Here is a 13,843-nt window from a genome sequence, read left to right as displayed (position 1 = left end):
AGGTAGCACAATACTGAAAAATTGCACCACAACTAACTGCAGCTTGAAGATGAAGGAAGGACTTTGTAGCTTGATCAAATGTTGTAATGGCAAGGGATTCATTAAGTAAGCTTTGCTTATTAAGATTTATTGCACTTTTCTACCTCTCCAGGGTGCTCCTGAAGGTGTAATTGACAGATGTACTCATGTCCGTGTTGGAAATGCTAAAATACCATTAACCTCAGGAATTAAGCAGAAAATAATGTCTGTCATTAGAGAATGGGGAACTGGTAGAGACACGTTGCGTTGCTTGGCTCTGGCAACCCATGACAATCCACCCAGAAAAGAGGAAATGAATCTTGAGGACTCCTCAAATTTCATTAACTATGAGGTAAGCTTAGTAAAATCTCCTTCTAACACTTCTCCCTCTTCCAAACAGGAGAATGGTGACTCCTTGCACTTGATTCTTCCCTGAGGAAGTATATGTCTGAGAATTTTCTTTTTTGGGGCTATTTTTGATGTCAGACACAAACGTTTGAAGGGAATGCTCAGTTTAAGAAAAGACTGTATCGCTTTTCGGAGAAACTTAGGGGTAAAACTTGGTGCATTCTGTGGTTTATGACACCTGTCACTCCTACTTCATTCCCCAATTTATCTTGGGTTTAAAAGAAAAACGCTTTGTGTGTGGTTTTGGTGGCAGTTACACATGCTGCTGCTTGGATAAAACAAATCAGTTTGACACCCACCTGCAAATTGTATTGTTTTCTGTATATGCATAAGGTCCTCAGGATCATAACACCTTAAACTGTTTTCAGAGACTGATTCTGAAAAATATTCCACAAACTATGTTTTGGTTTCTGCTTTAATAGTTTTCAGTTCGACTTTGCTCAACTGCAAGACCTCTTTGGGGATCTTGTGATGAAACACCTGCCATTTTGTGCTTTGAGGGTCAAGTTCACTTCCCTTCCTCCATAGTCTACTGTCAGGGTTATGATTATAATCGTAGTTACTCTGTAATTTTCCAATGGGAATCTGTATCCAGGATTTATAGGGAGGAGAGGAGGAATGGCAACAGTTGCATGAGGTTTTGGCTTGTGCACTGTGCTCCTGGCACTGGTTATGATACAAAAAAAGACCTGACTGCTTGCAGGTTGAATTTGCAAGGCTGACAGCTAGAGCACATTTTAACTAATAAAACAAGTGCATGTGAAGCAAGATTGGCTTGGAAAGGTAGGATTCCATTTCAGTGTGTGGTTATGCTCTGAGAATTAACTGTGTCCTCCCATATGCTTATGCTGTAGATGGTGCCATGTATCATTGTGATTCCAAAAGCATTAAATTCTTATTTATTTCCTCTTACTTGTTAATGTGCATGTGGATTTGTGACTTGTTAGTTCTTCTCCAGCTGTCTGTATTCAGCATCAGAGCTATAACCCTTGTGAAAGTAACCCTTTCGGGGGGAAAACCTGAGATAAGAGCAAATGTATTAATCATAACACATTGGATTTGACCAAATGGCAGGAAGATCTAGGTCTCAGTGCCTTAATTACTCAGTGTAGAACTACAGAATATTGTAGACAAGGAGTAAAACCAAATATCACTATGCTGAGAGGTATTTAGCATGCAAGCAAAATGATCATCTTGCCAGCTAAGAAGTCAGCAGAATTTTGCACTAAAACTTGGTGCTGTCTTGTTTCAGACCAACTTGACCTTCGTTGGCTGTGTGGGTATGTTGGATCCCCCAAGAATTGAAGTCGCTTCATCTATAAAGTTGTGCAAACAAGCTGGTATTAGAGTGATTATGATTACTGGTGATAACAAAGGCACAGCGGTAGCGATCTGCCGTCGCATCGGTATCTTCGTGGAGGATGAAGATGTTTCTACAAAAGCCTTTACCGGTCGTGAATTCGATGAACTCTCCCTTGCTGCCCAGAGAGATGCTTGCCACCATGCCCGTTGCTTTGCTCGTGTAGAGCCTTCCCACAAATCTAAAATTGTTGAGTTTCTTCAGTCTTTTGATGAGATCACAGCTATGGTGAGTAATACAATTTCTACTTGGTTTGAAAGCCAGACACTGTGTTTAAACCCAAACTATGCCATGTCAGACTAATGCCTCATTCTACAAAATGCTTCTTTCACGTTTTCCTGAGCTTAAAATCTCAGAATAGGTCTGCACTGAAGGGATTCTTTTTTTAAAGATCCAAAACCACACCTGGTGCAGAATTCCTTTCTAGTCCTATATGTGAGTGCCTGCCTTACTACTTTCAACTTTAAATTCTTGTTTTAGACTGGTGATGGTGTCAATGATGCCCCTGCACTGAAGAAGGCAGAAATTGGAATTGCTATGGGTTCTGGTACTGCAGTGGCTAAAACTGCTTCTGAAATGGTTTTAGCAGATGATAACTTCTCAACTATTGTAGCTGCTGTGGAAGAAGGACGTGCAATTTATAACAACATGAAACAGTTTATCCGTTACTTAATCTCCTCCAATGTTGGAGAAGTTGTCTGGTAGGTTTAAAATACTATTTTTTTCCCCCTTAGAACAAGAGTAGAGATGGTGGAGTATTTTGTTAGTTATTTACTTCCAGTATTTCTCACTAAAACCAGAGAAACAGGTTCTCTACATAACTGTTTTGATTGTGTGAAGTCTGCATACATGTAGCTTAGTCTTTACTGGAGAATTTTAGCATACCATGAGAGATTTGCATTGCATGTAATACTCTAGTAATATTCTCAGTAGGTGGCTAAATGCTTTACAATTATTTGCAGGATTGGAGTAATTCTCCAGAGTAGGAAAACAAAAACCTTAGTCAAATATTACAAGATCTGGTATATCAGATAACTTAGTCGTGGATAAACTTAGATGTTTGTTTAACCTCAAGTTACAGAAGAATGTGTCTTCTGTCTTTGGAAGGAATGGTGACCCAATGCCACAGAATGTATTTCTGGTAACAGAACGTAAATGTTGCTTACATCAAAGCATACTTTCTCCCAGAGTAGAATATAACACAGCAATTGTCTTGCCTTTTTTCTTATAAACTTTAAAGCTGTCCTTCATACGGCTCTTGCTCCAGCCCCTGTTTCTCTTCTGTCTACTCACATTGGCTTGGAGTCATGAAAGCTACATGCTCATTAAATAGTTGCAGGGACTAGCAGTAACCTAGCTAAATGAAGCTTAGTCATTTGAGCTAAAAGTGCTCTTATGTCTGCAGATGTCTCAGTGTCTTCTAGAAAATGGCTTGCAAGCCTTTATGCATGGATGTATGGATGGATTTACCCATACAGGCGTGTAGAGTGGAGGAAGAAAACATGGTTAAAGCAAAAATTCCTCAATTCCTGCAGCTACCAGAAGTAGATAATGCTTCAGAACTGAAATGTCAGTAGTTAGAAGTGTTTGCTATTGGATATGTTTTTAGTTTCCTGAATGTAAATATTCAGCTTGTGATACTAAATGGAAACTCTGTATGAGAGAACAGAAGTGATGAGGCTTAGGCTAAAGCATTAAAAGGACTTATGTACATGCACAAGAAATAAGCTTATAACTGCTGGGTTTTTTTCTAGTATCTTCTTGACTGCTGCCCTGGGTTTTCCTGAAGCTCTAATTCCTGTCCAACTGTTGTGGGTAAACCTTGTGACGGATGGTCTCCCAGCTACTGCTCTGGGCTTTAATCCTCCTGATCTTGATATCATGAATAAGCCACCACGCAACCCTAAAGAGCCACTGATCAGTGGATGGCTCTTCTTCCGTTACCTAGCTATTGGATGTAAGTAGTAAGAGCTTTTTACTTTGATTTTAAGTAAATGTAGGCAGGTAGGGCAGTGGTTTTGTTTGGGTAGGTTTGGGGTTTTTTGAGATCCACTTGAAAGCAGTTTGTCTTATCTCTGTGTATGCTGAAATCTTGAAAGTTAACAATAGATGTTCTAAGAAACCAGTGTTCTTGCTTTTTGCTTCAAGAGTCACGCTTTGCTTTTTGCATGTTTGTAGGCAGTGCTGTGATCAGAGCAGGAAAGTGGTGATTTATCACTGTGACTGGTAGCATCTGAGGCACCAAAAGCCTTCGTTGCATAACATCAGTATGACATTCCCCACTTGTCAGAATCTCCTGATTTTGACATCTAGGAAAGCACTAAGAATTTTACATACTGCCATACATTCAAAATTGTCGTAGTGGATGGTGTTCCAGCCCTCAGAGAAAAGCCCTTCAGGAATAGGTGAACGTGGGGCTGAGGCAAACTAAGCATCAGCTTGTGAAATCTGTGGATGTAGATTTAAACTTTAAAATGTAGCACTAGAGCTGTCAAGCTAGAATAAATATCTACATGGATACTTAACACACACTGTCCTCCTGCCAGAAGGCGTGACCTTAATTTTCCGAACTGACTTCACAGATGTTTAAGTAAACCTCAGTATTAGTTAATGTAAGAACAGCCACATTGAGTTCAGGGAGGGGGAAGAAAAATCACAGGTTAATTACTCCAAGTGATATCCTTGTTTGCCTAAAGTTCTAGCTGTCAACTTCCATAGTCAGATGCCACTACAGTATTTAATTGTTACTTAAGTCACAAGCGGTGGGGCACATTTCTTGCATAGGAGAGAGATAAATTACAGTCTGGGTTTGGTTTTCTGGGTTTGGTCTTTTTACAGTACTGAGGTAGAAGGTAAAGTGTAGCAAGTGAGTTATTATCCTGTGATGATATTCTCTTCTCTTGTTCACAACACTGAAAAACCCACTTTGCTTTCATTAAGGTTATGTTGGTGCTGCCACAGTGGGTGCTGCTGCTTGGTGGTTTATCGCTGCTGATGGTGGTCCAAGAGTTACCTTTTACCAGCTGGTATTTGCTCAGTTTTAGTATCTTTGGGGGGAGAGGGGAGGTACATACTGCTTTCATATTTGTTCTGTGAAATGAGTGTAGAAAACCAGTAGTTAACCGAATCTTATATGATGAGATGTCTTCAGACTTGTTCCTGTAAAATTTGATAATGGTCGATTAGTTTTCATACTGGAGCTCAGAGGTGGGATAGCTTGAGCTTCTAAACAATTTGAAGGACTAAATGTCATAATGTAACAGACTAAGGGGGCTTTTATAAAACTGGCTATAGTTTAAAACCAGTTCTTACAGGAGTCATTGCAGAGTTTTATTTCATAATTCTTGCTGCTTATTTCATAATGCGTAATTTACATTGTAATTGTTAACAAGCTGTGGAAGTGAGTTCACATTGTTCTCTTCCAGAGCCATTTTCTGCAGTGCAAAGAAGACAATCCTGACTTCTCTGGTGTGGACTGTGTGGTGTTTGAGTCTCCGTATCCAATGACAATGGCTCTTTCTGTACTTGTCACCATAGAGATGTGCAATGCTCTCAACAGGTTCGTGTGTCCTAATAGTCCAGAGTTTCAGCACAGCTTACCCAAAATCCTGCCTCTCTTGTGCAATTTGATTCTTAGTGTATGGGCAGCTCAACTAATGAAGAATGAGTCATATTTCCTTTCTGAATCCTGGTAGTGCAAACAAAATGACTCTCTTAAATAACATTTGAGATCTCTTATCATAAGGTATATTTTTAAGTCTGCCAACTCACTCTGGTATTTCACTAAGCATGAGCAACTGAAATGTTTTCCATTATTTCTAATCTAAGCTTAATCAATCAGATTAGCTCTCCTATGTTGGTATAAAGTGATATCAAGGAGAACTAAAATAAGAATGCTGAAGATATGGAAAATAGTTTTTTCTTGCCCTAAGGGAGTGTGGGTTTAGCCAATTAATACTAGATTATAAATGGAAGCCACTAAATAGCACAATGTCAAGGGTATTTTTCTTCAAATAGCTTAGAGGTCAGTTAATTTAAAAACAAATAAACTTTAAATACAAGTGTACGGCAGTAGTCCTACATAGTAAGGTACTGCTCTACATCTGATGTTCTGGATCTCAGCTGCTTCTGCAGCAGAGCCTTAAGTGCACATTGACTCTGAAGAGCAGAACTCAAGCACCAGCATTAAGGATGTGGAAGTACTTGACCTTCTGTGCATCTGGTTGCTAAATGAACTTCAGAAGAAGCGGGTGCAGTAGGTCTGCAGGTGTACAGTGAACAGTGCCATGCCCATCTTTCCCTTACCCTCCCCTGGAGAGGATGTCAGCATCTTAGCAAAAGAAGGTAGACTAGATGGGGAATGAGTAGAACAGACAAAAGCTTTTGAAAACGAATGTGTGGCTGAACTGACAGCTTTGTTAAGCAGAATTCCAGGGTAGTTTCAAGGTGCCACATGGGTAAATTGTATCTTGGTGTCTTCCTTTCCTTCCCTTCATGCCTGGGATAACTGTGATAAGCCGTCCTGCTTTTCTTCCCAGCTATTTTTATGATGTACTGCATTTCCTGTTGGTATCTTACATCTGTACTATGCTTCTCTTTGCAGTCTATCAGAAAATCAGTCCTTGATGAGGATGCCCCCGTGGGAAAACATCTGGCTGGTGGGCGCCATTTGCTTGTCCATGTCACTCCACTTCCTTATCCTTTACGTGGAACCGCTGCCAGTAAGTGCATGTAGCTTTCACCCATAGACAGAGAGAGCAAAAACTTGTCTGGAGCTGAAGGCAGGGGCTTGGAGGGGGAGAAGAGCTCTAACGCTCGGCTTTTCTTTCAGATTATCTTCCAGATCACACCTTTGAATGTGACGCAGTGGCTGATGGTATTGAAAATCTCACTACCTGTCATTCTGCTGGATGAAACACTTAAATATGTGGCCCGTAACTACCTGGAACCTGGTAAAGATAGTGTGCGGCCTGCCACCAAACCCTGTTCTTTGTCAGCATGCACCGAAGGAGTTTCCTGGCCGTTTGTGTTCATTACTATGCCCTTGGTTATCTGGCTTTACAGCACAGACACTAACTTTAGTGATATGTTCTGGTCTTGACTGACATGGTGACAAGTTTTACATTCAAAGAAAAAAGTTTAACTTAATTTTTTTATTGTTTAGAGCAACTGTCTATTTCTGCTGAATTTTCACATGAACATATTTGCCGGTGATGGAGGTTTCATAATCTAGATTTTGTTTTTTTTTGCTTTTTCTGACTTCAGTGGGGGCAATATATTCCTCTTTTATACACAGTTAAAGTGTCCATTGACATGTACAGAGAACTAACACTATTTTATGCAAATATTTTTTTGTAGATGAAAAGCATGTACAGTGTTCTGTTCAATAGTCTATCCATCGTGTAAAGAAAAAACAAGGAAATTTTTTTTGAGCCAGCGGACACTATCAAACTAAATTTGGCAGCAGATTTTAGGGAATGAATGTGTGTCGTCTAAAACTAAAAAAGCATGTAACTGTTTGTCTTCTGCATGATCATCCAAACTTAATTTGTCATAAAGTCAGGTTTTATTCGTAAGCAGAACTTTCTGCAGTGGGTAGAGAGTACTGCTACCTCGATCAGGATTTCTTCTTGGTTTCGCCACTTGCTGTTCCCTCACTCTCAGTTCTTGACTGTCCTTGTTTACACCAGAGTCTGTATGAGGTATGCTTAATCTTGCTCGTGCAGAAAATACCATTCCAGGTGCAGCCTGCTGGGGTTCTTCCATACTCTCAACACACATGGGGTTGTTTTTTTAAGATTATTTATTTGTGTCTATTGTATTTTATTGTAACAGACCTTATTTTTGCCAGTGTTGCCCATTATGCCAGGGATAGGGAAGGCTACTTCTGTCTACTTAAATCTAAACCAAGCCTTTTTAACAAACACAATCTGTTTTAATTCAAAAGGTTTCAGTTGGGTTTTAATACCTTATTTACATGTGTCAGATCCTTTCTTTTTTCTCTTTCTCCCCCCCACCCCCTCAACCCTCCCCAAGATCAAAGCTTGTAATGAGACCTGGAAAAAATAACTTGCACTGCATAGCTAGAAATTGGGATTTCCTACACTTAGGGCACTAATGATCAGTTGTATACATGGAGTTACTTTGCTGGCCTGTTGTAGCCTGACTTGAAGTAACAAGCTCGTGTGTGTGTTTTGTAAAATCTGTAAATAGCACATGACTAAATTGAACATATTGTATAGAACTATTTTTATTTTAATGTGGCACTAACCACCTTCATTATTACGGTAAATGTTAAAGCATGTTTTCAAATTCAGTCCTGTATCAACAATGTGTAAGTCATTAACAGTCCTAACTGTGGTGTTTTTCTCCAATGCCTTCCAACTTTCATCGACTAAAGTGAGTATTTCTCTTCCATTTCACCATGCCAGTGGTGATTTGCTGTAAAATAGCGTATGCTGTATACATGTTGAAGAATAAATAGTAATTTCCTTCATTCCCATGCTGTGTTTTGTCAAACTCTGCTGTGCTACATTATTATCACCACTTTAGACTCTTGTTTTGTGGTCTGAAGCTCAAATTACTGACTCCAAAGGCAAAGCACCCTAGTGTATTTTAGGGTCTTGTTTTATAGCAGCCAGGAGCCTTATTGCCCCAAGATGTTACAGCTTCTGGTCTTAAGTATGAGATAAAATTGGACAAATCTGTAACTTAAGACAGTGACAGCTGTTCACATGAATGTTCAGTGTCCAGAACACTCTGGTACTTGTGGTCAGGTGCTGGTTTACTCCAAAGCTTTTTTCCCCCATCTGAGCTGCCCACCCTTCTCTCATCTCTGGTATCTGCAGTGCTCTTTGGGGGTAAAAAAAAACCCAAAACAACAGAACAAAACAACAACTTGCTGTTTCCAGAGAGTAGAAACACTTTGTACAGTGGTCACATGAAAAGACAAAAGAACAGTCTCAGCTTAACAGGATGGGCTTTGAAAGTTGTAGCGGGGTCATCGTGTCTTTGTATAGAGTAGCAGGTGCTGTGTTATCTTGTGCTGGCTCAGTCTGCTTCAATAACCAAACTCAAACAGCTTTCTGATTCCTCCTAGAGGAAAATGATAAAGCTACCTTCTGTTGGTGCCAGCTGGAATCCAGTGAGCACGGATAATTCCCTAGGTTTTGAGCTTTCAAATCTAGTTGCTAACCTCAAAACACACGGAGCTGGTCTGCAATCCCACTGCCTTGTGAATACTCACTGTTTATATAGACTTTGACTTGTTTATGCTGATGTGAAGTGACTCAGGTAGAGGAGCTGGACCTGATGATGTTGTAGTTGTGTTGCTGAACTGCAAGCATGGAAATCCTGTTGAAGGCCCTCTTAGTGTGGAAAACCCTGTCTGCCAAACTAAGGTTTTGTGTACTACAAAGTCAGGGGTCAGCACCAGCCACTTGCTGTAGCACTACTAAATGAGTAAAGGGAGCCTTGTCCCTGTTTCTTGAAACAGGAAACTTAGAGGTCATGTGGTGTAGGATTCCTTGGGATCAAAGTATGTTCAAGTATGTGATTTGTTAGAAACAAATACTGGTAGTTACTTCTTTGTGCTCCCAACATATCAGATGAACTTTCTCCAGGGCAGCTGCTTTTGTGTGAACCTCCAGAGCACTGTGTTGGTGGGATTTAAGGTAGAATCCAGGCTTCAACAGCTTCTTTGTTGGCTCTCTGTCTCTGTTGAAGACGAATGTTGCTGCTTAAGTCATGGATTTCCCTACTGACGTCTGAGCGCTCATTCGTATCGGATGTCTTAGGGCACTTGTGTTAGAACCTTGTGTTCCTTGAAGCTTGCCTTAGAAAGCTGGGTGCCTGGTGGGTAAATGGAGTTGGCATTCATCCCTGCAGGCTCCTGAGGTTGCAGGAACAGTCAGGTTTTATAAGGGGCTCCTAAAGAAACTAAGAAGTCTTAAATCTGCCCTGTTTTTCCTTATTTCTCCCAGTCTTGCTGTTGAAAGTTCCCTGTAGAAGCGGAGCAGTTACGGTTCCCTACGATCAGCACTTGCTGATCTCCGGTTCAGTGACAGCTGTTGCTGTGCTTTTAGTACCTCTGCGTTCCAAGTGTTGCCACCACATGGCTAATACTGCCTTGTGTGGGCTGGGCTGGCCAAATGTTAAGATCTCCCATGAGCTTCCTCCTGGGCAGTGAAGCACCCAGCCCTAAAATCCCTGTCTGCCACAAGCTTCCTTGTCATCTTGGAGCTGTAGTGCTGCAGATCTGGTGGTAGCCCCTCTGGGCTGAGCAGGCAGTGGGAGGTGGTTGGAGCTTCTGACCTTGGAATGGTGTAAAGCAGCTGATGGCTCTTCAGTTACAGAAACCATAGAAATACAGCGTGGGGCTAGTAATGTGCTGCAAGAAAACACCTGAACTGTCTGTCCTTAATTGTGCAGATCCTGCCATTCTTCAGCCATCAGCCCTTTTAGGGAGGCCAGGAAGAGAGGGCTTTGCAATTTAGAATACATTTACGCTTGCCAACATCTCAAGAGCTGAAACTCTCCCTTAACTTTTGTTCACTATGTATTTCCTCTCCAACCTCATTGCTGTACGAGCGTCATCTGGGGATAGAAATAGGTAACTCCTGTTCTCATCTGTCAGCCCTGTGAATGTATAAATGGAAGCACTTCCTTAAACAGAAGTAACTCAAAGTTACCCGGCCTTTCTCTCCCACCCAATGTTTTGAAAAGAGATTTGTACTTCTCATTTCCCTTTGCTGTTGCCTCACTGAGCTGTTTGCTGGGTTCCTTTGTGTCCTGGCGTTATCACTACTTATTTTCTAGTGTCAGAGGCGCATAAAAAGAGTATCAATCGTGTGATTGATGGTGCCTTGTGCTCAGAACAGCAGGAAGGATATCGGCTTATCCTGGGAAACCGGGGCGGGGGTTGGTATGAGAGCAGCTCCCCCTGAATTCAGTGTTCTGTAGCCTGGTCCACATCAGAGCAAAGAAAACGGTCAGGCAGCTGCAGTCATACGTCAAATATTCAGACAGGGGCTTTTATCTTCATAGTGCCTCAGGCCCTCTCTGCTTTCAAATGGGAGTGATTCAAAGTACTGTTTGTGAGCTGCACCTTTTTGCTGGCATCTGAGCAATAAAAATAGTTCTTCCTTGGTTTCCCAAAGTATTATCACAAATAAATAAGAGTGAGAGCGCTGCAGGAAAGTATATACTGGTCTGTCAAAATGCTGCTTGTAGGGAGGCTGGTTTGGAGGAGTTAATGGGAAGAAAATGAGGTTTTAATCTGATGATAAAATGCAGTACAGCAGTCCTGTCACTTCCACCAACACAGCCGCTGCCCAGAATCTATGTGGTAAACACCTTAATGATGGTGGAATTTGCTGAGATGAAGGGAGGTAAAACTGATACAAAGTCGTCTGTCTCTTGCACCTGTCTTGTTTACTTTTTTGCACTTCTAACCATTAACTGTTTCCCTAATCTCTGCTAATTACATCCTTAATTGCATTAATATGCATTTTCAAATCTTAGCAGGAGAGCCTAAATTTTATAGTGTTGAAGCATAGTTTTGGAGAGCCGCCATCAAGTTCTAGGGAATCAGAGTACACTCTCCTAGACACAAGGCTAACCTTACGCCGTATTTTAGGGGTAAAGTACAGTAGTAGCTTTATTACGTTGTACTCTACCCTTCGCCTACGCATTAATCTCTGTAATTTAATGACTTCTTCAAAGCTTTCCTACTGCTTCCCAGAATAAGCTGCATAACTTGGACAAGGGACGCTGTTAGGTCACTTTGGGGCCAAACCTGCAATGTAATGCCTTGAGTAGAAAAACACCCCTCTAAAGTTGTTAAAAACTTGAGCTCAAACTGTGTTGTATGGAACTCAGGAGTAGAAATTACAAGTAAGACTTAATTACTGCCCCTGGCCAGGCAGAGAAAGGCCAAAGCTTTCTTGCTGCAGCCCTCTGCAGCCAGTGCTGGCTTTGCTGCCGAAGGGAGCTCTGCTGCTCTCTGGATCGCCCAGCCATATCCTGGAGGGTCCTGGGCTGTGAGAACAAAGTAACCTGAGAGTGTCCCTTCAATGACAGAGCAGCCAGTTGTCAAACTTTAACATTCCTCCTTCTGTCACTGTTGATCTTAGTCTTGCTTGTATAATGATACTCAGCATTCATCCTTTCATTAACTGATGCCTTTTCTTTCTTTCCTTTTCAGCAATACTGGAGTAATCGCTTCCTAAACAATTTTGCAGAAATGTAAGGTTGTTTTGTTGCGTGCATGTGTTTTTAGCAACACATCTACCAAAACTTCTGCATGTATCATGTGTAAAGATTCTTTGCTTTTCCCTAAAACAAAACTCATTGTGTTCTCTGTGGAAGAAAACGTGTGGTACCATTAGGACTTCATTATACAGATGTACAAACGTGCAATATAGCTTACCGAATGGGAAACTCTCTCCAGAGAAGTTTGGGTTCCGTGCTGCATGGAGAAGAGTTTGTTTATCCTTGAACAAGAATTGTGGAGCTGTCAGCCAATTTTCCATATTTCTGTATGTAAAACTGTCAGTTTATAAAGTGTACAATATCAGAAATAATGCATGCCTTTGGTTGTAGACAAACCTCTGTATTGTATCACCCAGACGTACTACTCTCTAACGGCTTATGTACAATGCTATCCTATTTATAAACTTAATCGACGAGATTACAGACGAATGTTGGACCGTAAGCCTCCAGTTCATAACTTTGGATCTTTTTTTTTTTTATCATGTGTGCAAATCGACCTCTTTTGCACTGTAATGTAACTTATTTAAGTCTAAGGCAGTAAGACAGATGTTGGTGCAATACAAAACAGCGTGATGCATTTAGCTAAAAAAGCGACCACCACCGTAGCCGGTTACCACGACTGCATGTGTGACCTTTAGAAGTTGTAAATAAGATCAGTTGTCTATCTACATGCTGACAGTAAGAAGCATCACACCTAGTTTCATTTGTATGGGGTAAATAAATTTATTCTACAATACATACTTGGCGTGTTATTTTATGCACTTTGTTTTCCGCAGGTACACGCGTACATACTTCAGCGCTCTTACATTCATGCCAGGATGACACTTAGTAGCACCACTACCATTGCAGTCTTTCCTCCTAGAACTATGCAGATGCCAGCTGCTCTTCCAGCAGTATTGACCTCCGCGCTGGTGTGATTTCCTCTGTCCAGGGGCTTGTGTGTGTGTTTAAGGGACACTGTCAAGTACTTTGATCACTCGATTTTTTTAAAATGCTCCATTGTTTGTAAAACCCCTCTGAGAAACTTAAAATAAACATTTCTTTCCCAAATACATCTTTAATATTTTTTTTTGTCCTTTTCTAGTTTCTAAATTGCCCCGGCCTGAAGTAGCTGGTAGCCTCTTCCCCCTGCCATAGGGGAAAAGGAAGATGAACCAAACGCCTACCATGCTTAGCTTTGCTCGGCTGTGGCTTACTCTGTTCCCCAACCCCTGAGTTGTTCTGCCAGCTCACAGCGCAGGCGTCCCGTGTTCGGTGTTAGGCAAGGTTAAAGCTCTCCCAGGGGAAGAGCTGGGCTTCCAAGTGTCTGTAACGCTCCGCTCCAAAGCCATAAACTAAGTTTTGTTTGGAGTCAGAGGAGGGGGAGCGTCTCCGAAGAACAACCCTCAGCCAACTTCAGGAACGTGTTTTAAATTAAGCATAATGCCTCTCGCCCTCCAGCCTGCGGTACGGCGCGCTGCTAGCCAACGGCCTTATCCAAACGAGGTGACACATCTGAGCCCCTTCAACCACAACAGCCTGAGGTTTAAAAATACAAGGGGTAAATTCCAGCCTCCAGCTGAACTGCAAGATGCTGGAGGATGCATTAAGCCGTAGGGCTGAGCTGCTTGGGGACGCTTCCTACTATGGTAGTGTTGTTCTAAGCAAGCCCAGCTCCACGCCGAAGCCCTGGGCCGCAGCTGTCAGAACCCCCTTCAGCACTCGGCTCTTATCTCCAGCTCCAGCTCTTCCCCCCATTATTTATAGTGTCTCCAGCACACATGGACTCTGCTTATGCCAGCAAAC

The 13,843-nt window shown here is 41.7% G+C and overlaps 1 protein-coding gene across 2 annotated transcripts in view; it reads left to right on the top strand.

The window, feature by feature from the left end:
- ATP2A2 (ATPase sarcoplasmic/endoplasmic reticulum Ca2+ transporting 2) overlaps positions 1 to 13,108 on the top strand; it is a gene marked incomplete at both ends in the record, with an annotated part of 47,206 nt that extends 34,098 nt beyond the window's left edge. Inside the window, 9 exons of one of the 2 annotated variants that reach the window (XM_084271823.1) lie at positions 152 to 370; positions 1,679 to 2,014; positions 2,267 to 2,487; positions 3,541 to 3,743; positions 4,727 to 4,812; positions 5,212 to 5,345; positions 6,390 to 6,507; positions 6,618 to 6,738; positions 11,991 to 13,108. In XM_084271823.1, coding sequence (XP_084127949.1) covers positions 152 to 370; positions 1,679 to 2,014; positions 2,267 to 2,487; positions 3,541 to 3,743; positions 4,727 to 4,812; positions 5,212 to 5,345; positions 6,390 to 6,507; positions 6,618 to 6,738; positions 11,991 to 12,004 — 1,452 coding nt within the window. Of the gene's footprint in view, positions 1 to 151; positions 371 to 1,678; positions 2,015 to 2,266; positions 2,488 to 3,540; positions 3,744 to 4,726; positions 4,813 to 5,211; positions 5,346 to 6,389; positions 6,508 to 6,617; positions 6,888 to 11,990 lie in introns of those variants that run through there. The other variant, XM_084271822.1, reaches the window with a different exon arrangement.
- Positions 13,109 to 13,843: the final 735 nt, after the last annotated feature.

This window comes from Gallinula chloropus, assembly GCF_964237585.1.
Source record: "Gallinula chloropus genome assembly, chromosome: 17".
In the NCBI taxonomy this organism is placed as follows: domain Eukaryota; kingdom Metazoa; phylum Chordata; class Aves; order Gruiformes; family Rallidae; genus Gallinula; species Gallinula chloropus.
Note: the sequence above shows the minus strand (reverse complement) of the source record. Positions and strands in the feature narration are given on the sequence as shown.